Source organism: Microcebus murinus, chromosome 2 (assembly GCF_040939455.1).
Source record: "Microcebus murinus isolate Inina chromosome 2, M.murinus_Inina_mat1.0, whole genome shotgun sequence".
NCBI classification, from domain to species: Eukaryota; Metazoa; Chordata; class Mammalia; order Primates; family Cheirogaleidae; genus Microcebus; species Microcebus murinus.
The window spans coordinates 90,088,792-90,113,842 of NC_134105.1; the positions used below are offsets into that span (position 1 = coordinate 90,088,792).

General features: G+C 45.5%; 1 protein-coding gene across 1 annotated transcript in view; it reads right to left on the minus strand.

Moving 5' to 3' along the window:
- ADORA3 (adenosine A3 receptor) overlaps positions 1 to 14,539 on the minus strand; it is a 30,267-nt gene extending 15,728 nt beyond the window's left edge. Inside the window, exons 1-5 of the mRNA XM_076010396.1 lie at positions 13,896 to 14,539; positions 11,477 to 12,079; positions 9,623 to 9,687; positions 6,567 to 6,674; positions 4,749 to 5,096 (exon numbers count right to left, since the gene is read on the minus strand). Coding sequence (XP_075866511.1) covers positions 4,749 to 5,096; positions 6,567 to 6,674; positions 9,623 to 9,687; positions 11,477 to 12,079; positions 13,896 to 14,245 — 1,474 coding nt within the window. The 5' untranslated portion in view covers positions 14,246 to 14,539. The remainder of the gene's footprint in view (positions 1 to 4,748; positions 5,097 to 6,566; positions 6,675 to 9,622; positions 9,688 to 11,476; positions 12,080 to 13,895) is intronic.
- Positions 14,540 to 25,051: the final 10,512 nt, after the last annotated feature.

A 25,051-nucleotide genomic window follows, 5' to 3' on the forward strand; every position in this document is an offset into this window, starting at 1 on the left:
CTCCAAAATACGACATTCTGACATTTAGCTTTTTATTTTTAAAAGATTTTCAAATTTCCTCTAGGCTCATCTGTATCTCTCTTTATCAAATTGACTTGATACATGCTTAATTTGTCTTTGAGCTTATAAAGACATAAAAATATGGTTTTTGTTAAAGGAAAAGTAATTTTGTCTAGTTTAGAGGTTTTTAAAGATTATTTTAAATTTAAAAACCATGGCTGGGCCTGGTAGTGGCTCACACCTGTAACCCTAACACTTTGGGAGGCCAAGTTGGGAGGGTCACTTGAAGCCAAGAGTTTGAGACCAGCCTGAGCAACATAGCCAGACCTGATCTCTACAAAAAATAGAAAAATTACCCAGGTGTGGTGGTGCACACCTGTCATCCCAGCTATTCAGGAGTTTGAGGCAGTACAATGACTTGAGCCTGGGAATTTGAGGTTGCAGTGAGCTATGATGGTGCTGTTGTACTCTAGCCTGGGCCAGAGTGAGATCCTGTCTCAAAAAAAGTTTTTTTAAAAATGATAAATAAAGCTAAATAAATACAAAAAATGTTTAGAAGAGAGAATAAAACATTATAAAAAGTTATAAAAGATTTATAAAAATCCTATTTTTGTGTAGTCAAAACTGATTAAGATTGGCTAGATCTGTTTAAGATTTTATTAAAATTGACTTTAATATTGATAATACACTAATATAAAAGTAAAATTTAGTTTACTCTCTCTTGAATGAGATTTTTGTATAATAAGAGATAATAAAAGATTTTTGTTCACCTTTGGAATAAACCACAAAAAGGAAGGAAGAAAGAGACAGACAAATTTTGTTTGCTTCATGCTCTTTGTTAGGTCTTTTGGTTGAGTGGGAAATGAAATCTCCTTTTTATCAAAGTGTAAAGGTTTTTATTTTTTGAAATCTATAAATTTCCACTTTGGCTAAATAAACCAGGCCACAAGTACTCTTGAATACAGGTTTTTGAAAACTTTAGAAGGCAACTATGCTTACCACTATACCACCAATGCCCCCTGGTTTTTGATAAATTTGGAGATAACACCATTGGACTAGAAGAAACTTTAAAGATTCTAATTTAAAAAACTGATGTGTTCATGAGAATTGCTCACCCAACACCAAACAGAACAAGAGTTATTTACATAGGACTGAGACTATTGACAGAGGACTAAAATAATTCTTTATGACCTTTTTGTTTGAAATGTTATTCATTCTTTTTATGTTTTGTTTTCCAGAAGTCAAGAAAACTTTTTTCCTTTAAGCTATTTACAGCTTTCAAAAAATTGGGCAAAATATACTTTGTGAGCAAAATTTGAAGTATTTTTTCTCTCTACCTGATTTCTCCAAAATTTAGAAACTATGTGTATATATATATATATTATTTTATTATTTTTTTTTTTGATACAGAATCTCACTCTGTTGCCCGGACTAGAGCTCCATGGCAACAACCTAGCTCACAGCAACCTCAAACTCCTGGGCTCAAGCGATCCTTAGCCTCCTGAGTAGCTGGGACTACAGGCATGTGCCACCATGTCCAGCTAATTTTTTCTATATATTTTTAGTTGGCCAGTTTCTTTCTATTTTTAGGAGAGACGAGGTTTCACTTTTGCTCAGGCTGGTTTCAAATTCCTGACCTTGAGCAATCTTCCCTCCTCGGCCTCCCAGAGTGCTAGGATTACAGGCATAAGCCACTACCAGCCTATTTGTGAATATTCTTAATTTATAGCAATAGAGTTATTTGCATTAGTTCAATAAGAATCTGTTTTCTTTTGTTAATATGACAGGATTGGAGGCACTGGTTATTTTACCAAGGCTTTAACTGGAATAACATATTTTTATATATGACCAGACTACTTTGAAGAACTGAGGTTGATTTTATAGAGCTGATAAAAAGCCCCTTGGAAAGTTGGCCTGGTACTTTGTCTATGCAGTTCCTTTACAAGTTTCCTGACCTGTGGCGAGTAAAGAATGTCACTTTCTGATAGGCCAAGGAATCTCAAATTATTTTGGGACCTCAAGAAGAAAGTAATTCAGCTAATTCATCAGACTGTATTGCAGGCAGTCTGATGGCAAATCCTTGACTTGGCTAACCTCAAGCTTTTTAAAAAGTCTAATCTAAAATTCCTCATAAAAAATCAAGTAAAGTCAATTTTAAAATAACCTATATGGCCAATCACTATTCTTGCTGCACTTTATACAAATAATCAGGACAAGTATAATGACACTAAAACTTACTTTGCAAATAAACTGATTATACTATGATTTGTCTTCAGAAAAAAATAGAAAACTAGAGAAAGAAAAACTATATTTGAAAATCTACGATATACTTGTTATTAAATTCTAGCCTTGTCCATTGTTTTTGAGTTTTTATTATCTGCTTACAATTTGGACTGAATCTTGAATTCTTTCTTGACTACAAGTCTCCAAACTAACGTTTCCAAATTTTTCTTTGGAAAATAAACCCACTAGCTACAGATCCTTGGTTTAATCCCATTCACAAAGCCATGCCATGAGACCCGAGCCTTAATCTATATGATTGGTCTGGGGTCCTCTGTGTACCTCCATCCAGGATAGCTGTTTGTGGAGAGATACCAAGGAACCCCCTTGGCTTGTAAATGTATTGACAGCTGGCACATAGAGGAAACCTACCTGTTACGTTACTCAGTTATTTCTTTTTCTACACATAAATCTGCTAAAACCAAGCACTGGAGTAGCTCCATAAATTACTTGCTTGAACCAAATGATCAGCAAACTCACTTTGGGGATTCGCCAATCTATAGTTGCCTGGTACAAGAAGACAAAGCTGGGTACTTCTCTGGGTGGACTTTGTTAGCTTGGTAAGGAGTGGCATTCCATCAGCACATGATTAAAAATCTCGTTCTCATTTTAGAATTCTTTTTTTTTTTTTTTTGAGACAGAGTCTCGCTTTGTTGCACAGGCTAGAGTGAGTGCTGTGGCGTCAGCCTAGCTCACAGCAACCTCAAACTCCTGGGCTCAAGCGATCCTCCTGCCTCAGCCTCCCGAGTAGCTGGGACTACAGGCATGAGCCACCATGCCCGGCTAATTTTATATATATATATTAGTTGGCCAATTAATTTCTTTCTATTTATAGTAGAGACGGGGTCTCACTCTTGCTCAGGCTGGTTTCAAACTCCTGACCTCGAGCAATCCGCCCGCCTCGGCCTCCCAGAGTGCCAGGATTACAGGCTTGAGCCACCGCGCCCGGCCTCATTTTAGAATTCTTGGTGATAAATCTGCATTGGCAACAGCCATCCAGCCTCCTGGTGTAAAGTGCACATTCCTTAAAACTAAAAGCGGGTGCCAACCAGTTTGACCACGATATTTTATTTATCCCTATAAATTAAATTATTTAAGTTGACAGTTCTATCAACCTTAAATAATGAGAATCAGAAAATCTGATTAAGTATAGAGTTTATTCAAGCCCAAAGCTGGGAACAGCCATCCAGGAAACACCAACTCCAGAGAAATGGGGTAAGGTGCTCTGAGGTTAAAAGTGAAGATCTTGCTTATAGAGGCAGAAGACAAGGAAATTCAGTACAATTATAACATTTTTCATACAAGGCTGGTTTATGACTTACAACAATTTAAGTAGTTATAGTTTGTTTTCTTTTGTGCATAGTTTGTTTTTATTTTCTTTCCAATTTAAAAGAGCATATTTAACATTCCATCTTAGACAGCATGATAGTTATGAAGTCTTTGTGTGAGAAAGGTAAGAGGGAAGGCTAACCTATAATGAAGACCGACAGTGAAGAGGGAAGGGGCCTTCCTTGACACCGCATGGTCATTTGTAACATTTGACAAAACAATGTAGGTAAGAGGGAAGGCTAGTGTATAGGCAGAGAAACAAAGGCTACGGCTTCCTAGGTTATAGCTGCCCATTTATGTGACTCAGGCCCCCTAATCACATCCCTGAAGGCTCAAAATATTTTAAAGTTCCAACAGCTTAGATTGTTAATTACTTATTTTCATAGTTCCCAGGTGCTTGGGTCACTTTCTACAGCCTCAGGCACCTCTCAGGAAACTCGTCTTCAAGATTCTAGACCCACAAGGCTGACCGTGGCGTACAGAGATTTAATAACAACTTCAAAGCCTTTCCTGACCATCAATGCAAAGATCTCACAGCTGCCAGACCCTTTCAGTCTTTTCCAAGGTCCATGAACCAGATTTCTGTGAGGGAAGAGAGGTGTCAAGAGTACTTCAGGGGCCAGGTGCGGTGGCTCACACCTGTAATCCTAGCACTCTGGGAGGCCGAGGCGGGCGGATTGCTCAAGGTCAGGAGTTCAAGACCAGCCTGAGCAAGAGCAAGACCCCGTCTCTACTATAAATAGAAAAAAATTAATTGGCCAACTAATATATATAGAAAAAATGAGCCGGGCATGGTGGCACATGCCTGTAGTCCCAGCTACTCAGGAGGCTGAGGCAGCAAGATTGCCTGAGCCCAGGAGTTTGAGGTTGCTGTGAGCTAGGCTGACACCACGGCACTCACTCTAGCCTGGGCAACAAAGTGAGACTCTGTCTCAAAAAAAAAAAAGAACACTCCAGGGCCCAGACACCCTCCTCTTCCCCAAACTCCCAGCTAATCCCCAAAACTATCCACGACCACCCTACATTTGAGGGAGGGTGAGGCCAGATGACCCCAGAGAACCCATGGGGAGTCTGAGTTGGTGCTCACTGGCTTTAGTGTGAGTTTTTACTCCCAACTAGCCCCTGACAGGGCTTCTTACCTTTCCCAGACCAAAAATCACTGGCAAGGGCTCCTTTGTTGTTGGTCACAATCAGCTTTGTAAAGTCCATGTCATCCCTGGCAAAGTCCCGCTGGATGCCACACCAGTACCACCCCGTGTCCTCCTTGGTCAGGCAGGACACAGTGACAATGAGTTGGTTTCCCGTGTCCCTCAGGGCCACACGGCCGGTGCTGTTGGGGGTGAAAGCAATGACGTAGCAGTAGTCCCGGAAATAGCCTCTGCACCAGTATTTGGGGTGGTCCTTATAGAGGGCGTCGTAGCTGCAGATGACAGAGGCTGTGTCCAGCACAAAGCTTTCCTTGACCTTTTTGTCCATGACCATGGCGTCTGTGAAAACACACACACACACACACACACACTGTTGTTCTTCCAAACACATCGCAGCTCCTGCCCGCCTAAAGGATAATTAGAGAATTGGAAGCCAAGTTCTCCTTTTTAAGGGTTGGCAGCTGTTACAGGCTGAACTGTGTACAGCCCCAAAGTTCACACATTAAAGTCCTAACCCTAGTACCTCAGAATGTGACTGGATTTGTAATTCAGTTAAAATAAGGTTATTGGGGTGGTCCTTAAACTAATTTAGTTGGTGTCCTTATGAAAAAAGAGAGAGAGATTAAGACACTGACAACACAGACAGAGGAATGATCCATGGATATATATCATCCAGGTTGCCCAGTAAACATCTTCAACAGCAAGAAGGCAGCCACATGCAAGCCAAGGAGAGGCCTCAGGATGAAACCACACCTGCCAGCACTTAACTTGAACATCTAGCACCCTGAACTCTGAGTAAATAAATTTCCATTGTGTAAGCCTCCCAGACTGTGGTATTTTGTTATGGCATTCCTAGAAAACGAATACGGCAACCCTGGAGAAGTCTTCTTCCCCAGCCTAAGAGTGGGTAAAATATGGAGAACTCTCACCATTGCTTGGCAGGGAGCCTGTAAGAGCCTGAGGCTTACTGGCAGTAGATCCTCTGTCCCCAGTTCCCACCCCACCTTGGCACCTTCAAAAAGAAAGTGAGAAGGGTTGAAGACTTCTGCAGGCTGCATAGAGCTGAAAACAGAGGGAGTCAGGTTCTGTCCTTAGGAGCTAAGAACTTCATGTTTCCTCCGCACGACACCAGCACAGGCCCCTTATCATCTCAGGATATTGCATAATGAGGAAGTCTCACACACCACGTCCAGACTTCCCAGGGCTGGTGCAACATCTGACCAAGGAGAAGAGATGGGGCAGCACAGCCCATCCCTCTCCCAGCCTTCCAGATGTGTGCTGGGGACCCGCCCATGCTCCTCAAACATGGTACACAGTGGGTGGGGCCATCCTTGAGGTCATTCTGTTCACATATCGACCACACAAGGAAGATCGTGTGGTCTGCAATTTATAGGCATGGATGATGACCCAGAGAGAGGTGCTTTGACTCTGAAGGTTGTACGACTGAAGTGTGACAGAGCCGGGACAAGGCCAGTCTTCCAAGCCTGGGGCCAGGCTTGGGCAGGAAGGGGAAAGTCGTGTCCTCATTCATCTGCACAAACATTTGGGGGTGTGTGTGGAGGGGAACTTGGGCAGACCAAAAGGGAAAATGCAGAGCCCTTATTTTAGCCAAAGGTTTCAAACTCCCTACAAAACTTGTTATCAGAGCTAAGAACAAGAACTAATATGGACAAGACCTATTTTCACCTCTTTCATTTTCTCACCCACTATTTAGGTGGTCTGTGCTAACAAGCAGGAACTCCGCTGCAGTGCAAGGTCTCTGGGAAGGCCACAGCTTGGAAGCTGGAGATGTTCCTATCCCCATCTTACCTGAAAAGAGGGCCAAGGAGAGCAGAATGAAGGGCCACATGGCTAGAAGGAAGCAAACCTTTAACTGGAATGACAGGATATACCCAGGGAATCTCAGGAATCCTGGACCTGTTTAAGGGAAACAGATATGTTTGAAGCTTAAGATTGTTTTATCCTGTTTGAACAGACCAGTGAAAAGGGAGAAGAACCAGTTAATCCAAACAATGCTGCCATATATAGGTATCCAGGTTGTACACTGCACAAGCATACTTCCATCTGGGAGTCATCAGAGAGATGCCATTCATGGACATAAACTTACTTATGGGGCAACTAAGAAAATTCTGGGCTTCCTGGCAAAGCTCCAAACAGCAGTGGAGATCTCTTTCATAGAAAAATTCTCTCTGGCACACCAGGCCTTGTACATACTTTGAAAAGCACATGTACATACTTTGAAAAGCACATGTACATACTTTGAAAAGCACATGCACATACTTTGAAAAGCACATGCACACACACACAGACAATCACTGGCCCACATTTGTAGGTGCTCAATTGTGCCCTGCCCTGTTGCTAATGGTCCTGGCATCATCAGAGGCCACTCCTGCTGTCTGTCCGCCACTCTCAGAGGCCCAATTCCTATGCAACTGACAAGAATCCCAGTAAAGAGATCCCTAACTAACCCCACACTCACACGGACACTGCAGCCTCCCTGGCGGGTGTGGCGGGTGTGGGTGGAGTGTGCAGCTGCCAGGGGCCTGTGTGCCTGGAATCTGAAGCATGTGAGCAGGCAGAAGTGTGGGTGTTTGGGTGTCAGCAGCCAGGGCTGTGGACTCCAGACTTCTGGAGTTTTCCTGGGCAGAGCTGGGACAAAACAAGGAGACTTGTCATGCTGCAGCCGCAGCTTCTCCTGAGTCCTAGCAGGATTCACATGCTCTGACCACACATTAGAAAAGCCTGCATTATCGAACCACCCCTCCAGGGAAGTTAGCTAGGTGTCACTTATCACACCCAGAGCTGGCACTTCCCATCAAGGGCCAGACGTAGATATCGTAGATATCATCCAGGTTGTGCAATAATGTCCCCTCTTGAGGAAGGGGAGCCTTCCTCTGATTCTTGCAAAGTCAGCATGGGGTCGCAGCACACCTGCATCACGGTGGGTGTTTTACCTACATTACCTCGTTAACTCCTCATCCAACACTTCTGAGTTCAACAAATAAATTGCATGACGAAAAAGGAAAAGGAGGACCTACAGGTTAAGAGGGACATAGGCATATTGACTAATTGCAATAGAGTAAACTTATTTGGATTCGTATTGAAGCAAACAATTCAGAAAATGTGACGCTATTAAGAAATAATTGTTAAATTTTGTTAAATATCATGTGATTATGGTATTGTCTCAGGCAGCCCTCAAGATAGCTCCTGGTGTTCACACCCTTAGGTAGTCCCCTCCCAAACTGAATCAGGGTTGGACTGTGCAATACACAAGACATGGCATAAGTGACATGTGTGACTTCAGAGCAAAGTCAGAAAGGGTGTATTACTTCCACCCTAGTCTCTTTTTTGTTTGTTTTTTTCCCATCCTGTGGCCTGTTGTGCCCTAGTCCCTTGCACAGCTCCCTCTGGGAGAGTCAGCCACCAGGTCATGGGGACTCTCAAGCAGGCTGTGAAGGGTCCCGTGTGGGAAAGAACCCACTTGCCAGCGTCAGCTTCCCAGACATGTGCGAGTCACCTTTGGAGTGGGTCCTCTGGGCAAGTCAAGCCTTCAAGTGACTGGAGACCCAGCAACCTCCTGGGAGACCCTGAACACAAACTGCTCACTCAACCAAGAAGCCCCCTGAACTCTCCACCCATGGAAGCTACAAGAGATAATAAAGGATTATTGTTTTGAGCCTCCAAGTTTTGGGGTAATTTGTTACACAGCAGTAGATAATTATTAAATAATACAGATATTGTGGTTATATTGTTTTAAAGTAGTCATTATCTCTGACAATGCCGAAATTGCCAGGACTTGATTAATAACTGACAACTTCCCTAATATTTGTCCTCACTTCCAACTTAGGACCGACGAGAGAAAGCCGTTAGGCTAACGTGGCTCCAGCATCTTGGGATCCTACATAAGCAAACTGAAGCCCAGGCAATGTAAACAGTAAAAGTAAACTTAAGTTTAACCAATCAGGAACCACCGAGCTAACCTCTAACCAGGGACTTTCCACTTTAACCAATCAAATATATTTTGTTTTCCTTCCACAAACACCTTATAAACGTTTGCCCTTTCACCCTCTCAGTGGAGTGTGCTGAACAGCTTGCCGTCTGGAGCTGCCTGATTCATGAATTGCTGGATGCTCAAATAAAATCATTCAAATTTTAACGTGACTAAGTTTACATTTTTACGCCACTATAAAGCTTTGCCACTCTTCTCCCTGCCTTGAGTCTCTGCCAAAATGCAAGTGACTGTGGCTGACTCCCTTGCTATAGCAAGCCCAGAACAAATAGCCTTTGTTTGTTTCGTTTACGTTGGTCTCCAATTATTTCCACAGTTGACTTAATTAAAAAAAAAATAATAATAAGACAAAAAAACCCATAGTTACTCAACGTCCATGTTTGTTCCAGCTTATTCGTATGGAGAAAAAGGAAGAAGCAAACCTCAGTTTTGCTGGGTGGTCTTTTTCCCTTATGTCTTTAGAATAAAAGCCCACAGTTACTGTTGAGTGCTTAGCTGAAGAGAACTAGCCAGGAGAAGGGCTCTCTAAACCTGAAACCAGGGTGGATCTCATCACTTCTAGCCAAGCTCCTCACCAATGACTCTTGGTTCATCTTTTTTGAGTTTACTCTAAAAGACGTTTTTACTGTAAGGACTTCTGGGCCAGTGAAACACCTTATCTCAGGAGATTCCCGTTTTTGACAAAAACAAAACCAAAAGCACAACTCCCTGCAAGCCATCAGTGGACTTGCTAAGCAGTGGCAATCAAAAAGAAAAAGAGAAAAGAAAGGGAAGAAGGAGGAGGAAGAGGAGGAGGAGGAGGCGAGAAAAGAAAAAAAAGTAAAAGCAGTTCTGAAACTGAGGAGCTACAGCTTGCCTAATGACACCACAAGATTCAGGTAAGGCTGCTTTTTTATCTTGGGGGAAGCGGTCACTTTAGACCTAGTTTCAAAAAAAGGACAAGGGTTAAGTTTTGCTATAGCAACTAGGTTAGAAATGTATTTGTCAATTAAGAAGCATGGTGTGGAGATTACTGGTAGACTGAGAGCTGAACAGCCCTTCGTCTCAATTCTCCAGCTGGGCAAAGGTTGTTCCAAGTCCGAAGAGTGTGCCAGGATGAGCAGAAGCCACAGAATAAACCCAGGGGCTCATTCTGGAGGTGCATTTTAACTAAAATTAACTGAGGGGAAAAGCCTAGAATTCTTGATTCTTCCTAGGCTGACAGTAAGAGGAATAAGGACGCTTTGCTGAAACAAAATGTTAACAAGATAAATCTTGTTAATCAGGCCCTGCCCTAAGATTAGGGCTAGGATAAATTTTCAGGACTGGCTCAGAATTAAATTCATTTTTGGATACACTTACCCTATTTGATATAGTTTAATTGAAGTCGCCATTCTGCTGTTGTTGTCAAGTTAATATATTTTCTTGGGAGTGAGAAGCCACAGCTGCAAATTGGGACAGACCAAACCAAAAATGCCACCTTGAATTTCTGGAGCCACACTCCAGAAATGCTCAAACGTGACTGGCACTCTTAGCCTGTCCAGGATCCTCATTAATCAGAGATCACCAATAGCAGCTAAAGCAAAAATACCCCAGCAGTCCTCAAGTGTACACAGTATAGTTTGCACCCATCTATCTGTTAAGTTTACATCAGGTGAGCTTGGTGAAGTTACAAGCTCCTCTTGATGTCTGAGAACAGGTGGCAAGAAGCTCTGGTTCTCCCATAAGGCAGGGCTGAGCTGAAACCCTGGCTCTACTACTTGTTAACCAAGAAATTATAGACAAGTCACTTAACTCCTCAGCACCCCAGATTTTTCTTCTACAAAATGGTGATGATACTAATGTTGATATCTATCTCACAGATTGTCAGGATCAAAAGAAATAATGCATGCAAAGTGCTTAGTGCATAGAAAGGGCTCGACAAATAATAGCCGTCCATTGTGTCTTTTTGCCCTGCACCCACTACTCCTATTAGAAGAAAACACCAGGGGAAATAATTACGATTCCTTCTCTAACAGTAAATGAGTGGTTCATGAATTTGGAAAATGTTCTGATCATCCTAGGAATAAGGAGCAGGGTGTTCTGGGGCAAGGGGTAAGAAGGTGAGCATGCCACACGGCTCCAGGTAGCAAGCAGGCTGAGTGTCAGGCGCAGCCAGCTGGGCCTTCAGGTTCCAGACCCCAGAAAAAAGCCACCCAACATTTAGCTACCATCTTTTATTTACCCAAACACATCCACAGGTAAATTCAGCAGCAGTTTAAATCCCCCTTAAACTCAGTTCACTCCTCCTGTTCCCACCATCTCCTGAGCATTTCTGAGAGGGAGTTCTTTGCTAAGTCCCACAATGGCGTGGAACTGAGTCACTATCATGTACATGTCCAGACCAATTAGAGTCTTTTGCTGATAAGTCAGTGAGGCACCCTCAGGCTCCATGACTTCTTTTGTTTGGGAAGGAGGAACACAGGCAATAGTACAATAATACATCATCCTCAAGTCAGGCCTCCAGAAAATTGAATTCAGGAAGAAAGACAAGGAAAACTATTGAAGTGGAGGAAGAACATCGTAGGGGAGGTATGAGAGGAGGCAGCCAGCCAAATGCTCCCCATCTCAGCGGATGAAATCAATGATGCAAAAAGCCCTTGGCCAGGGCAGATAGGCCAGGTCCTCAGGTGTTTGTTGATGGTCAATCTGAATGTCAATGAGACAGAGTCATCTTTCACAGATAAACTACTCAGAAGTCTGCTCAATGCTTGGGTCCAAGGAATCAGAGGGATGGCAGATCACACAGGCTTTGAGGATCAAAAGGTAGGTTTCCTTGAACTTCTTAATTTTATAAGCATAGACGATAGGGTTCATCATGGAGTTAGCATGGGACAGCAGGATGCCCAAGTACAATACAACTGGTGGCACCTCACCACTAAAGTAGATAACACAGTTCATGATGGATAATGGCAGCCAGGACACAGCAAACAACAAGAGAACCAGAGACAGGGACTTAGCCGTCTTGAACTCCCGTCCATAAAATGCACTTGTCTCTTTAGAGCTAGAAAAGTTCTGACTGAGTTTGTTCCGGATGACGTAGAAGATGTCAAGGTAGATGCCGCACATGACAACTAGGGGAAGTAAAATCCCCGCGAAGAAGCTGACGTAGACCATGTAGTCCATTCTTATGACTGAACGGAACTGGCAGGAGAGGAAGGTGGCATTTCTGTGGTGCCCTGGGGTCATTTTCATGTTCCAGCCAAACATGGGTGTCAATCCCATCAGGAATGACAACAGCCAGCAAAAGCCCAGGGCCAGCCATATTCTTCTCTGAGTGGTGACCCTCCTGTATCTGTTTGGATGAGAAAAGCCAGTGAGTTCACAGCAGGAATTGCTAAAGGGTGGAGGGAGATGGCGCTGGCAAAGGAGAGAGAGAGGGTGACATAAGCACACACTCTCTCAATTCCCCCATCTGCTGCTAAGAGAGGAGAGCAGTGACACTCTATGGCGATTTCAGCCAAACTCTACTGGATGGGAAGACAGGATGAACAGACAATGATTAGAGAAAAATCCAGAAAGCTTCTCTGGAGAATCTTCTAAAGAAGGACAATCTAGCATGGATGGGGAATATGTTGCTTAGAGTCACTTCCACTTCCAGCCCAAGAATTCCTCAATTCCTGGGAGGTAAGATTTATCTAAGTCTCCTGGGATTGCCTGCCCAGTGAGAAATGATCTTCTCAAAGCATGCTTGCCTGCCAAGCTCTGCACTGTTTTGTTTGGCTATTGTGCAGATGCTCATAAATTATACTGTCTCTCCCACACTTCCACTCTATCTGTGCCTGCCCCACTTCTCTATTTGTGGGGGTATCCATACGTGGTGTTCGAGCTCAGTGAATCGGTGGAGTTGTGAAGGTTGTGTTGAAGTGCTTCAGAACCCTTAAAAGACTCATCCAGTAAGAGTTTCTCCCTAAACCGTTCTTCCTGACAGCAGCATACACAGACTGCAAGAAGGAAACTAATACTGTTAAATACTGGCTATACACTCAGTAGATTTTATCTCCATTAAATCTCAAAAAAAAATTGGGGATATTTTTATGATAATCTCCATTTTATTGATGGCAATTGTGAAAATAATAGGAATTATAGCTACCATTTATTGAGCATAAACTATATACCAGGCATTTTTCTAAGAGCTTTACATATGTTAACTCATTTAATCTTATGAGGAAAATACAATTTTTATCCCCATTTTATAGGTAAAAGATTGAAACACAGACAAGTACCTTATACAAGCTAGAAGTGGTGGGGCTAAAATTGCAACAAGGTAAGTTTGTGTTGAGAGCATCTTAACCACTGGGATACAGATGAGGAAACTGAAGAAGGAAAAGATAAATAGCTTGCCCAAGATAAAATCTCAAGATCTGGTATTTGAAAACAGACTTGTTTATATCTAGAGCTTGTTTGTAGCCCCCTCACTATGTTCTTTTCTCAAGAGAAGGGAGGAGAAACATGAGACCAATGCAATTTAGGACACCTGGGAATTAAATGTCTCATTTTGGCAGTCTGTTCTCTTCACACGGTCACATGTAAGCTTGGGACTACTGTGGGCAATGAAGAACATTTTTGGGTAAAAAAAGGTCTCATGCTGGAGGAGGAGCAGGAGGAAGAGGAGGAGAAATAATGCATATTCTAAGAATCCTTTCCTCAACCTTGAGGCAGGCACAGAATAGAAAGCAAAAAGATGACATAATAACCTACATTTGCAAAGCAAAAGAACCATCAGTTGGTCCCCCCTCATTCTTATCTGTCTGATTCTCCTAAAATAAGAAATCTTATCTGGTAGGGTTCTAACATTACTAAAACTCAAGAGCATTTTTTACTAATTCAAAGATGTGTCAAAGACTTCATCATCTTTAGCTACCCGGGAGATTGAGCATTTGCCCCTACTCAGTGGAGAAGGGACTGGAGAATTCCTGATGATCCTAGTTCCTGAGTCTCAGCTCACCATTGCTCAAGCCCTCACAGACCATATTGAGACATTTGTTGCCCTATTTCAACCTCAAGGACCAACATGGGTTCGTTTTCACTCTAAAGGTCTGGGATCTGAACTTTTGTAGCCCCACTTCGCAGGCACCTCTACAACTGCCTCACCCCACCCCGTAGGCTACCTGATGGTCAGCTTGACCCGCAGGTACCGGTCCACAGCAATGGCCAGCAAGGACATGATGGATGCGTGGGTAAAGATCAGCAGCAGGCAGGTCATGAAAAGGCAGCTGTAGAAGTGGACTATGATGCCCAAGCTGATGACAATGGCCAGAGGCATGACCAGCACCCCAACAGCAATGTCAGCCAGCGCGAGGGAGACAATGAAATAGAAGGTGGTGGTCTGCAGGCTGGGGTTCAGCTTGACCACCAAGATGACCAGCACATTGCCCACTATGGCGCAGAGCCCGATGAAAATCTCCACGGTGATGTAGGTATAGTTGGCCAGCGACAGGACAGTGCTGTTGATGGGCATCTTGCCTTTCCAGAGTCGCCTCCAAGGTGACAGGTGAGCCAGGAGGATCTGTATGGCCAGTGGGCCTAGCTCTTCCCAGACATCTTCCCAGAGCTCCGTGTGTAACAACGGTCTAAAATTCACAACTCATTCGTTCCTTCTTTTCTCTGGTGGGGTGATCTCTTGGAGACCCCTGTCCTTAGAAAGGGCCCAGAACAGGGTGATCACTTCCAGCCCCTCTGCCGGCCACACATCCCAGGGCTCCTAGAGGCCTGGAGGATAGTTCTGTGTAGGCTGAGTCTGAAAGTGCTGCTGCTCTTAGTTCCCCAGACAGACACTGCCCTCCCCTACCCCCAGACGGCTTTTTGTGTTCCATCGAGATAAGCAACCCTCTTTAGTGTTGTTTCAGGAAGTAAGATGGGCCAAGAGGAAGTACAGAGCCCAGAACTCTCAGCAAAAAGTTGGAAAGAGCCTGCACTCGAATGTTTATAGCAGCACAATTCACAGTTGCAAAGATGTGGAAACAACCGAAGTGCCCATCAATATACGAGTGGATTAATAAAATGTAGTATATGTATACCATGGAGTACTATTCAGCTATAAGAAACAACGGTGATATAGCACCTCTTGTATTTTCCTGGCTAAAGCTGGAACCCATTCTATTAAGTGAAGTATCCCAAGAATGGAAAAATAAGCACCACATGTACTCACCAGCAAATTGGTATTAACTGATCAACACCTAAGTGGACATATAGGAATAACAATTGTCGGTTGTCAGGCAGGTGGGGTGGAGGGGATGGGTATATACATACATAATGAATGCGATGTGCACCAACTGGGGGATGGACATGCTTGAAGCTCTGACTCAAGGGGGTTGGGGAAGGCAAGAGCAATATACGTAACCTTAACATTTGTACCCCCACAATATGCTGGAAAAAAATTAAAAAGGAAAAAAAAGTTGGAAAGAGCAGAAGAGGGGGTGTGAGTGGCAAGGAGAAGGGTCAAATTATCAGAATTCATTCATTCAGGGACCAATGAGGGTACAGGACTGGGTGAAAGAGAAGCTGGGAGTGCAGACTCTGCAATATTCCTGCTTTCTGCTGGGTTAGCAGAAATGATAAGGAGGTGGATGGGAAAAGCAGAAGAACAAGAAATAGATTTTGGTGGCAGTTTCCTAACCTTAGCCAGAGCTCATTCCTTCTAAATGCATAATAGCAAGCACTGAGAATTCAGCTGCATGAGTCAACTCTTAGCCGAGCACAGCTGGTACCCAGCCTTTGCAGCAAAAATCCTTTGTCAAAGGGACAAGTAAAGATTCTCTGCTCAAAAGAGCAAAAACCCAGCACCTCCTGTAAACATCACATCTGCTGAGCCTCAGTTTCTCTTCTCAGCCCACACCCCCAGCAAAGTCTCTCATGCTCTCACTCTAGCACCAGCCTGTGTCAAAGCTATTTGAGGAATGACAGAACAGCAGGATAACCAGACATGCAGAAAGGAGGGAAAAGGCAACGTGTGCGCATAATCACACAGCATGTCCTGCCACCCTACTCCCCAAGCCTCAGACCCGCCCTAACAGAACAGGCATCTGTCTGGGAATTAAACTCCTTTCCCTGAAGGTGCTCACCTGGTCACCAACTTCTGGGAACCAGACACTTGAATGCAGTTGTTATTTAGGGAGGCCACCTGGTTCAGGTACTTTTCAGCACTACCCAAAGGGGTTGTATTAACCAGGCATGTCAGAGAGACAGCAAGAAAGAACATCTGGACGTAAGCCCACATAGCAAATTGAAAGCACCTATATATACACAGCCAAAACCAAAATTCAGCAATAACAACAGTGTTGTTGTTGTGTTTACTAACAAACACTTGTCAGTGGAGCAGTAGAGAGATGCCCTGGCACAGAGCCTGTCCCTCTTCCTAGTTCTGCTTCTACATCCTTCGATTAACTGCTGTATCCCAAGTTGGTCCAAGCCTGAACTATGCTTGTCCCTGCCAGACATGTGATCTCTCCCTGAGCAAACTCCCCAGTCCAGACATTAAGGGGTAGTCCTTTTCAACTGCATTTGCATCGTTCTAGCATTTTCTAATGTTAATTCCTCCCACAATCCTGCAATGCCGGCATCCTCCAATGGGGCCTCTCATAAATGGTTCTACTGCAACTGCTTTCGTTATCTCTGCTTGGGAGGGGAAGTTACCAAGAGCAATTTCTAGAAGGCTGCATGCTACCAGAAAAAGCCTTTCTCACAATAAAGCAATCTTTGATTCTTGGTAAATCACTGTAAAAACATTTGCCCTCCCCACTCTCCAGTATATAGGTAAGTTCTTTAAGAATCAGCCCATCTCAGCTGGGGTAGATAAACCAAGGAAAGTGGTTTGTGTCCAAACACAGCATGCTGTACACAAGAGAACACATGAAAGAACAACCCACTGGAGAGAAGAGAAGCAGGGAACACACGTGGGGCCAACTAAGCCACCTCTGCCCACCTAAGAGTTCTAATTCCAGAGTTCTCTGTACATATCATGGGGGCTTCTTTTCTGTGAACAAGAGAAACCCTTCCTTCAGTTTTTCTGAATGGACAGTCTATCACTGCTCAGGGAGGGCGATTTGAAAGGGGAGGGGAAAAAGACTTTCATAGTCACTTAATATTTTGCCTACGACTGGGCCCTGAGTGTCATTTTCGCTCTAGGTTGAAAACCAAAAGGCAAACTGGGAAACAGAACAGAGGGGCTGGGCAGAAGGTCACCCCATTTGCCTGCTCCCCCACCTGCGCCCACAGCCCACAGCCACTCTTGGATAACGTGCTTCATCCCATCATCTCCCAAGTAGGAGATTCTGCAGCCTCCTGACCCCTGCCCTGAGGCAACCAGAGCGATCATGCTGAAACTCAACCACCAGGAGGACCCCTTCCCCTTCTTAAAAACCATTTACTCTCATGTGGCCTCAGGATCAAGTCCAGATTCCTTGGAGTGGCTTACACCCTCCGTGATGGGTCCCCTGGCCTCTGCAGTCTCCTGCCACCTGGGTGCTCTACAGAAACCATAAGCTGCGCCGTGCCTAGCAACTCATGGCTCAGCCACTCTCTTTCACTTCCCCTCCCCTGTGCACTCACTCTTTGCCTGGCGTACAGGGCCCTTCTCCCCCAAGTCCATCTAGAAAACACTTCCCCTTCAAGATTGTGCTCAAACAGGACCTTGAGGAAAACTTCCCACACTCCACCTCCCGTCTGGGACCCCAGCGTGCTGTATTTTCATGACCCCTGCCCTGTTACCGAGTAAATTCCTGGAGGGCAGGGACCACCACTTTGCATTGCTGCATTTCCAGCCCCTATCACCATTCCTGGCAGGCCACAGGTGCTCCATATATTTTTGATAAATGAATGAATAGGAAAGCACTTCAGTGAACCGGGTGGCATAAACTGAGACTGGATGCGTAATAATAACAATAAGTCAGCTAAGAGTGCTTAGCACTTCACTTGTTATGTTCACACTCTCATTCAATGCTCACTGATGCTCTCTGACAAAACAGATCCTATCCTTAATGTTGAGCAATCTGAAGCTCAGAATAACTTGCCCAAGGTCACGCAGCTAGGAAGTGGTGGGGCTGGCATTCAGACCCAGGTTCCTGCTTCAGAGCCCAGATTCTGAACAACAGCCTGCAGTGGGTGAATGAGAAGAGGAACAACCATACAAGGCTCTCACGAGTACAAGGAGTCCCTGGGTTTGACGTTGCCATATTATTGATATCAGTAGGAGATTAATATTCTCAGATCTGGAAAAGAAAGTGGCTACCAAGACCATGGGGACAAAGCACAAGTGTAACATAGATTCAGCGACTGGTCTGAGTCGGGAGGAGACGGCAGAACCGGAGGCATGACTGCACGAGAAAGCCACTGGTCCGGCTGGGGCGCTAAGGGGGGCTCTGGGCCAGAAAGAAAACTATTTATTGGACCAGAGTGCCAAAAATTTTTTTGTAAATAATGAAATAAATCATAAGTGAACTGTGGTTCAGGAGACTTCCCCACCTAAAAGAAGGGCCATGGCTGTTTTCAGTCCTACTGAAAGACCCTGAACTTCATCAGGGAGGCAAGGATATGGGAGCAACCATGGGCCTGAATCACAGGAAAAGTGACTGGAGTCCTGGGGAAAGGCCTCTCCTGTCCCCAACCCTGGCCTGGTGCTGATTTGGGCCTGTTGCAACCGGGCACGGTTCGACCGCAAGGCTGCAACATCCTGAGAGGCCGGCAGGGGAGAGGGTTCATCTGATCCCTTGCAGTTTCTCAGAAAAGCCTAGAAAACTCTAGCGGTCAGCCCACAGTAACGGCAAGATGCAGTGTTAGCAGGAGCCCAGGGAAAGGACTCTGGAGCTCTAGAACTGGTCCAGGCGGCGGCTGACACAGGAAGTCGGGCGGGCAGAGGGTGGCGGCTGCTTCTGCGCAGGGCTCTCCCGCTGACTCCGCTGCTGCCTGCAGAGTTGCACAAAATCGGTTTGCTCGCTTCCTCTTGGCCCCATCCCCACTTCCCCAAAGCCTTGTATCTTTACAGAGCTTTTTGTTTGCTAGTTAACAGCAGAGGCTCAGAGAAAAACCAGTGCTCAGAGTCACCCCTGAAGGTGGCTCTCTCTTACATCCCCTCTCCACCCGCCCCCCACCATGTCCCTATCTGCTTCTCGGTCAAGCCGGAGGGAAGAGGCGAGGCTTCCCCTGGGGGCTCATCTCTGCCTCCAGGGCCTCTCATTAGGGCCCCCAGCCCCGGAAGCCACTCCGGCTGTGGCGCCCAGGCACACAGGAGCCATGGCTCGCTGTCCTGCAGCCCGAGCGTGTGGAGATCCACTCGGCGCCAGCGTGAGGGGGAGGGAGAGGTGGGGCCTGGAGATGAGGTCAGGGTTCCTTCGTTCTGAGGAACAGGAAATCCTGCCCGGCGAAGAGGAACTGTGCCGGGCGCCCACACCAAGTGTGTCAGGAGGTCTCCCGGCCCTAGCGAAGAATCTAGAAGGGTTCAGCTCACTCTCAAGTTCCAGGTTCAAGACACTCAACAAAGTAAGGAAGCCTGAGTCTCGGCAGGGTAGCGTCAGCGTCAGGTGTCAAAAAGGCCTGTTCCCGCCTCCCTGCCGGGCACTGTGCTCAGCAGTGGCCGCCTGGTGGCAGCACGTCTCTGCTGCTGCCTGTCGGGGCCCAGGCTGCTGCCGAGGTAGAAAACTGGTAAGTAAGGAGGACCCAGGACGCCCCCTTGAAACGCTGCTTAACCGGCAACCTCAGATGGTGCAGAAAATGAAGGTGAGAATTAAGGGAGGGCCAGAGGGACAAGAATAGATAGCCAACTGCCTAAATACAACCCAGTCCCACGGAGAATATTCCTGGGCAGTACCAAATTCAATCCTCTTGACTCAAGCAGGTTGAGAAGCGGCTTCGCCTTTCAAACCTGTGAGTGTTCCCATAAAAACAATATGTGTGGTTTGCTTTATAATGTGCAAAGCTACACACACACTCCACATTATTAAATTAACACAACAGCCCCACAAGGCAGGTGTCATTAAGCTCATGTCACAGAGGAGGGAACTGAGGTAAAGAGATTTTTAGCGACCTGCCATATAAATGTCACTGGTCCTTCCCCCGGCACCTGCCAATCTCTGACCTGCCCTCCCACTTTGCTGGAAAGCTTCGTGTTGTCCAGAGTCCGGGATTTCTACAAACGCCCTCAGGTCTCTTCACAACCTGGCCTCTCTTCATCACAGCCCCTGGCTTCTAATCACCAGACCAGGTGTACCCCCCACACCAGGTGTTACCCATAGTGGTCTGGCCTCACGCCCAGATCCCACCCATGTCAACTATGGGTCCTGAAGTTGATCCTCATGCCTTTATCTATATACCAGAAGGTGTAGGAATGAACTCTGCAGACAGCAGCTGCCGATGCTCAATCCTTACAGCAGGGCCGTATCCTGGTCCCCTTCTGTTTAACCTTCTGCCTAACAAATGCGACAAAACTTCTTAATGAATTGGATGCAAAATCTCCTGCCACATTGGGAGATAAGTAACCTTCTCTATTTTGATGACATGTGTCCTGCCCTCCTACTCCACAAGTCCTTTCATAATTACTACCTTAAGAGCTGTCATTGATAGAATTCTAATTAACACATGCCAGGTACTTTGTTACGTGTTTGACACACGTGGCTTATAATCCTATACCAACCCTGAAAGTATTACCAGACCCGTTTCACAGACAAGGAAACTGAGGCTTGGTGAGAACCGAGTGTCTTTACTCTGGGCAGCAGTCAGCAAATGGCAAAGCCCTGGGTCTTTCAATGAACCACACAAATAAAATCCTCCATCAATTATGCCAAAACCCGAATTGCCATTTGGGGCAGAAATTCTTCAGTATCCTAATGGGAAGATTTCTTTCATAGGTTGGGCCAGCTATGGCAGACAGTGAATTTTGTGTCACTTGCCTGCTCTCCAGCTCCTGTCAAAGCCTGGCCAAGAAGACTATCATTCAGAGATGGTGGAGAGTAGCCAGCCAGCCCCTCCTCCACACTCTCTACGCACTGCTGCTGCACCTAGCCATGATCAGGCGACAATGCTGTGAAATCGTATTACTTTAGTTCCCTGCTGACTGTCCCAGATGACCTTATTCCCTCTGCTTTTTATTAAAGGTTAATACAGAAAACTGTTACATGAAATATGTCTCAGCATTTCATCGTGACCCAAGATATGATCTGTTGCTATGTCCCTTACATAAAGTTTCATAAGATAAATTTCTCTGAGAAGTGTTAGTGCTAGAAAAGGGGTTGCTTTTCTTGATAAACTGCTTTGCTCATCTGGTTAGTGGGAGAGCTTGGTATAATTCACTTCTGTCTGAGCAGCCAGGAGTCTCAGAGCTGGTATTCAGTCTCAGTAATCATACTTCATTTAGGTTTTCTAGGATGTCTAGTACCCTGTATCATCCCTTGCCTCCTAGTGTTCTAGCAATTCTGTCATTCCTTGGGTTTTCTTTTTGTTGTTTGTTTGTTTGTTTTAAGACAGAGTCTCACTTTGTTGCCTGGGCTAGAGTGAGTACCATGGCGTCAGCCTGGCTCACAGCAACCTCAAACTCCTGAGCTCAGGCGACCCTCCTGCGTCAGCCTCCCGAGTAGCTGGGACTACAGGCATGAGCCACCACACCCGGCTAATTGCTTTTGTTTCTATTTTTAGTTGACTGGCTAATTTTTTTTATTTTTAGTAGAGATGAGGTCTCTTTCTTGCTCAGGCTGGTCTTGAACTCTTGACCTCAAGCAATCATCCCACCTCAGCCTCCCAGAATCCTAGGATTACAGGCGTGAGCCACCACGCCCAGCCATTCCCTGTTCTTTGATTATCAGTAGGTTCATACCATTTTTGGACATATGCAAGATATCAATAATAACTATATAGAACTAACATTAGAAAGAGCATTAGGGTTTATTTCAAAGTCATGACTGCAGGTCATGACTCATGATTCCAGTCTGTCATGCAGGGATGCATGTCAGTTCCCCCATGAGTTGGGGGTAAGGATTTTTTTTCCCTCCCATCAGGGGTCCACAATCGCTTTTTAGATTATCAGTTTGAGCAAAAGAGAGAGAAAAAATGAGACTGAAAATGCCCTCTCATTTTAAGTGAGTCTTTTAGGGAAAGCTTTCAATACAATACTTGGGCATCCATAGCAAGCAATATCTAGTAAACGCTCTCTTAGGAATGATGCGTAAAAAGCATAATGATATGATTCTCCCAGGTAGAACTTATTTTTATTTTTATACATCCCACCCACTTCCACAAGGGATTAAAGTAACTGCCAGGCTGAGTTGGTAGCTTCCTCCTCTGTACTCCTACATAAGCTTACATATTCCTCTATTTGAACACTTATTACACCATTTTGTAGTTATTTATTTACATGACTGGTTCTCCTACTAGCTAGTAAACTCTTAAGTGAAGAAATTTTGCCTAATTCATCTTGGTATCTTCCTCCCACTCCCTTTCTCCCAAAAGCACCAAGAGCCTAAAATATACCTGACACGCAGGAGACTTGCAATAAATTCCAGTTGAACGTATGATGTATTATTCTCAGGTCTGCCTTGTTCTCACCTGTCAGAATGCTGACCATACCTCTTTACGCCCACTGAGGAATCAGGAGGGGTATCAGAACACCTCAACAAAAATAGGCTTTTGCATCTTCTAACTTCAATCCCAAACCAGTACATATAGAAAACTAGACCCATGTGGGTCTAGTTAAAGGGACCCTCAGAGAGAATATCTAATTCTACATTACAGTTTGTGATTTCAGCATTTTTACCTACAGTAGCTCATTTCTTTCTCTCATCTCTGTGATCTATCTCAAATGGTACCCCTTACACGTGCTCACACACACGCGCGCACACGCACACACGCACATGCTCTCTCCATCGTCTCACTCTGTTTATTTCCTATGTCACACCTTTCACAATCAGAACTTGATTGTTCATTTCCTTGTCTTTGGTCTCTCCCCTTGTTTGTCCTGTTCACGCTCTGTCTGCAGGAGCTGGAACCACGTCCAGCCTCGTTACAAGTTAGTCTGACACGTTGCTCCGGGCCACTGGCCACTGATCTTGCCCCACATCACTGTGTTCAAGACGAGGTTTTAAGGACACGTGGATTTGAAATGGGACGGAACCCCTGAGGAAACTGATGCCCAGAGTGGCTAGTTCAAGGTCAAAACTGGAACAAGCAGTCAGGTTTCTTCACTAGCAAACCCCTTCACTGGCTCCCTTGTCACTCTGGTCCCAACTTTCTTTTCTTTTTTACTTTATCACAAACATCTCAAAGCTAAGATCAATTTTCTGAACGCCTCGCCAAACAGCCTAGGGCCATCCAACCAAGCACACAGTTGATCCTTCCTTCTTCATCACTGCCCCTGCCCTCGGCCAGTCTGCCTGTCAATCCATGCTAATAGGTGTAACAGTGGGTGCTAGTCAGTCACAGTACCCCACATCGGCAGTGCCTTTCCAAACCCACAGCACCCAAGCTCTGCCTAATGGATGTTTAGATGCAGTGAGACACTTGCAGCCACCTGTGTGCTCTGCACAGCATGTACCCTGGTGCCTTTTCATCTGGGCTTCAGGCCTGCCCCACCCTGACCTGCTCCAGAGGAGAAGTCAGTGTTGGACTCCAGCCATGCATTTCAGAACATGCTGTGTCTTTCTTGTTTTGAACTCTGTTTCTGAATGGATGACCTTGGTCAAATTGCTTAATCTCTTAATGTCTTCATTTCCTCTTTGATAAATCAAAAAGATACTTCTCTGAGGCACGAGTGAAGTAACATAGGCACAGCAGCTGGTACAGAACCTGGTCCCCTGCACCCACTGCACCTTAGGCAGCTACCCGGAATGGCAGCGCCACTAGGGATGGTCCAGGTTTCAGCATCAGGGCCACTCCAGCACCTCCAGTACTCTGCTTACCAGGGGGCTTGGGAGATGTTGAGTTAAAGCAAAATCATTCCACGCCTACCACTCCTCCCCAAACCAGGAGATACAGGCTTATTGGGAAGCCATAGGATGTGTTGGCTAGATGCTGTGTTTCTCTCATTGGGGGGCTCTACCTCCGTTCCAAATCCCCCAACAGTACTCCTGGCTTCAGAAATGGGAAGTGTCTGAAGGAGATTGCATGGAAAGGAGATTGTCTTCCTCTCCCTTCTCCATGCTTGGCAGGAAGCAAGTAGTTTGTAAGCATAAGCAGATCTGCTGGGTGGGCTCCCCTAAACCACGTCTTTGGCTCTTCATGAGCCTGTGGGCAAGAAAGCCCCAGGTCTGACAGTGCTCAGCTTCCAGGCATGTGGCTGTCAGGTCACGAGCCCCCAAGAGCCACTTGGACCCCCTCAGTTGCTGCAGTTGAAGCCCTCAAGGGCCAGGTCTCAAGAGCCAGATTATTCAGAGCAATAATCATAGTTTCCGTTTCTTGAATGTCATTCATTCTAGAGGACCTGGCAGATCACTCAGCACTATTCACTACTATAAAGGGGCCACCTCCGGAGCAGGGCGTGAGGGTTGCTGAATAACAGCGACAAAGGGGATATTACAGCCAACTGCAGCCAAAACAGCTGCAAGTCAAACATGGGGGCACATGAGTCTGATAATTTAACTTGCATTACATTTATTTGTATTTGCTCTGACCGCTAAATACCAAACATCCTCTAATCTTTCATTAACCCTGGAATCTTTCCTGCCTTCAAAGGGCTAAAGAAATAGAATTCGTTCTAGGTCTAGAGGGCAGGAATCACTCCCAGGCCTCCAAGATAATATTTCATTCTGTCCTTGCCCCTCCAAGATGAGTCAACTGACTTGCTCTGGTCATTCCCAGAGGAAAGCTAGACACTGCTTCAGTGACCACGACTTCAGTGACCACGGGCAAGAGAACTCTGGGTCACTGCAGATGGTGCAGCCTGTGCTCCATCCCTGCCCCCATCCCCACCCCCGCCCAGTGCCCATGACTAGGGCTTTTTGTGTTATCCTGGAGTTGGCATCCTCTCCATTTCCTGCCAATAATGCTCGCTGTTGTTTCCGAGCAAATGGAACAAATGGAACAAATGACCGACGTGAACTCCATGCAATCTGCAAACTGGAAACATCTGCAGGGAGTGGGGGCAGCCCCTGGCTAGGGTGGAGCTGTGGGGGAGCCAGTGGGAGGGGCTGTGGGAGGAAGGTCCTTGAACGTTAGGGAGGAAGGCAAAGGTGAAGCCTCAACAGAAAACCTCAGACAGGCAGACAGGCTCTGGTATAAGATCCTAAGATTAAGGGCCTCCCAACCTCTCCCTTCCTTTTACTTGCTGAAGAGGAACTCTTAGCTGTGT